This window comes from Pteropus medius, unplaced genomic scaffold (genome assembly GCF_902729225.1).
Source record: "Pteropus medius unplaced genomic scaffold, Ma_sr-lr_union100, whole genome shotgun sequence".
In the NCBI taxonomy this organism is placed as follows: domain Eukaryota; kingdom Metazoa; phylum Chordata; class Mammalia; order Chiroptera; family Pteropodidae; genus Pteropus; species Pteropus medius.
Window position 1 is genome coordinate 2,478,442 of NW_024355990.1, and position 839 is coordinate 2,479,280.

The 839-nt window shown below is 68.1% G+C and overlaps 1 protein-coding gene across 1 annotated transcript in view; it reads right to left on the reverse strand.

Annotated features, from left to right (window-relative positions):
• The window catches only part of ENGASE (endo-beta-N-acetylglucosaminidase), a 9,558-nt gene that overhangs the window by 740 nt on the left and 7,979 nt on the right, over positions 1 to 839 (reverse strand). The window contains exons 8-10 of the mRNA XM_039859863.1: positions 720 to 836; positions 295 to 409; positions 5 to 141 (exon numbers count right to left, since the gene is read on the reverse strand). Coding sequence (XP_039715797.1) covers positions 5 to 141; positions 295 to 409; positions 720 to 836 — 369 coding nt within the window. The remainder of the gene's footprint in view (positions 1 to 4; positions 142 to 294; positions 410 to 719; positions 837 to 839) is intronic.

Here is an 839-nt window from a genome sequence, read left to right on the forward strand (position 1 = left end):
GGACCAGTGAAGAGTGCAGCTGAGCCGGAGCCCGGCGGGCGGGCCCTCCGCCTGCGAGGGGGTCTGCTGCCAGCGGACGTGCGACACAGAGGTGGCCTGCACATGCGGCAGGGGGGTCAGCAGGCTATTAGCATCCACCACCTGGTGGGAGAGAGGCAGCTAAGTACAGCCAGAGAGCCCCGGGGAGCACAGGGGGGCCGCCCCTGCACCCCGATCCCCCTGAGCCAGGGGAGAGAGGAGGCGGCACTCAGCTTGGCGTGGCTTTCCCCGATGAGGTGACACCGGAACCCTCACCTGGAGCTCTCCAAGGCGACAGACGAAGTCCTCCTCCTCTCGGCTGCCCAGAGGCCGAGAGAAACTCACGAAGAGGTCCTGCAGGCGGCAGCCGCGCAGGCTCACTTCATAGCAGCTGGCGGGCAAACGCAGGCTGGTCACGGGGGCTGGTCGGCTCGGGGCCTTTGCGGCCATCAGAGGCCCCAAGCCACAGCGGGGAGGGAGACCACCCCAAAGTGGGCCCTGTGGTCAGTGCGGACCCCGGACCTGAGGCGAGACCATGGCTGCTCCCCGTGGTGGAGCAGCCTGAAACTCAAGTGGTCAGTCCGGGGCCCTGCCATCCCTCTAGTTCTGGGGTTTCTCAACAGAGGACCCCTCGCTCTTCAACCCCCACCACAGTGTGGTCGTCCCCTGCGGGGGGCTCCACAGGAAGGAGAGGGACTCACCGCTGGACCCAGCCCCCGCTGAGATGCTGGCCGCAGCGGCCCGTCCATCTGGCCAGCTTGGGGGGGGGCACCCGGAGGGGTCTGGGACTGTGCCTGGAGCTTGTTTCTGCTGGGGATCGG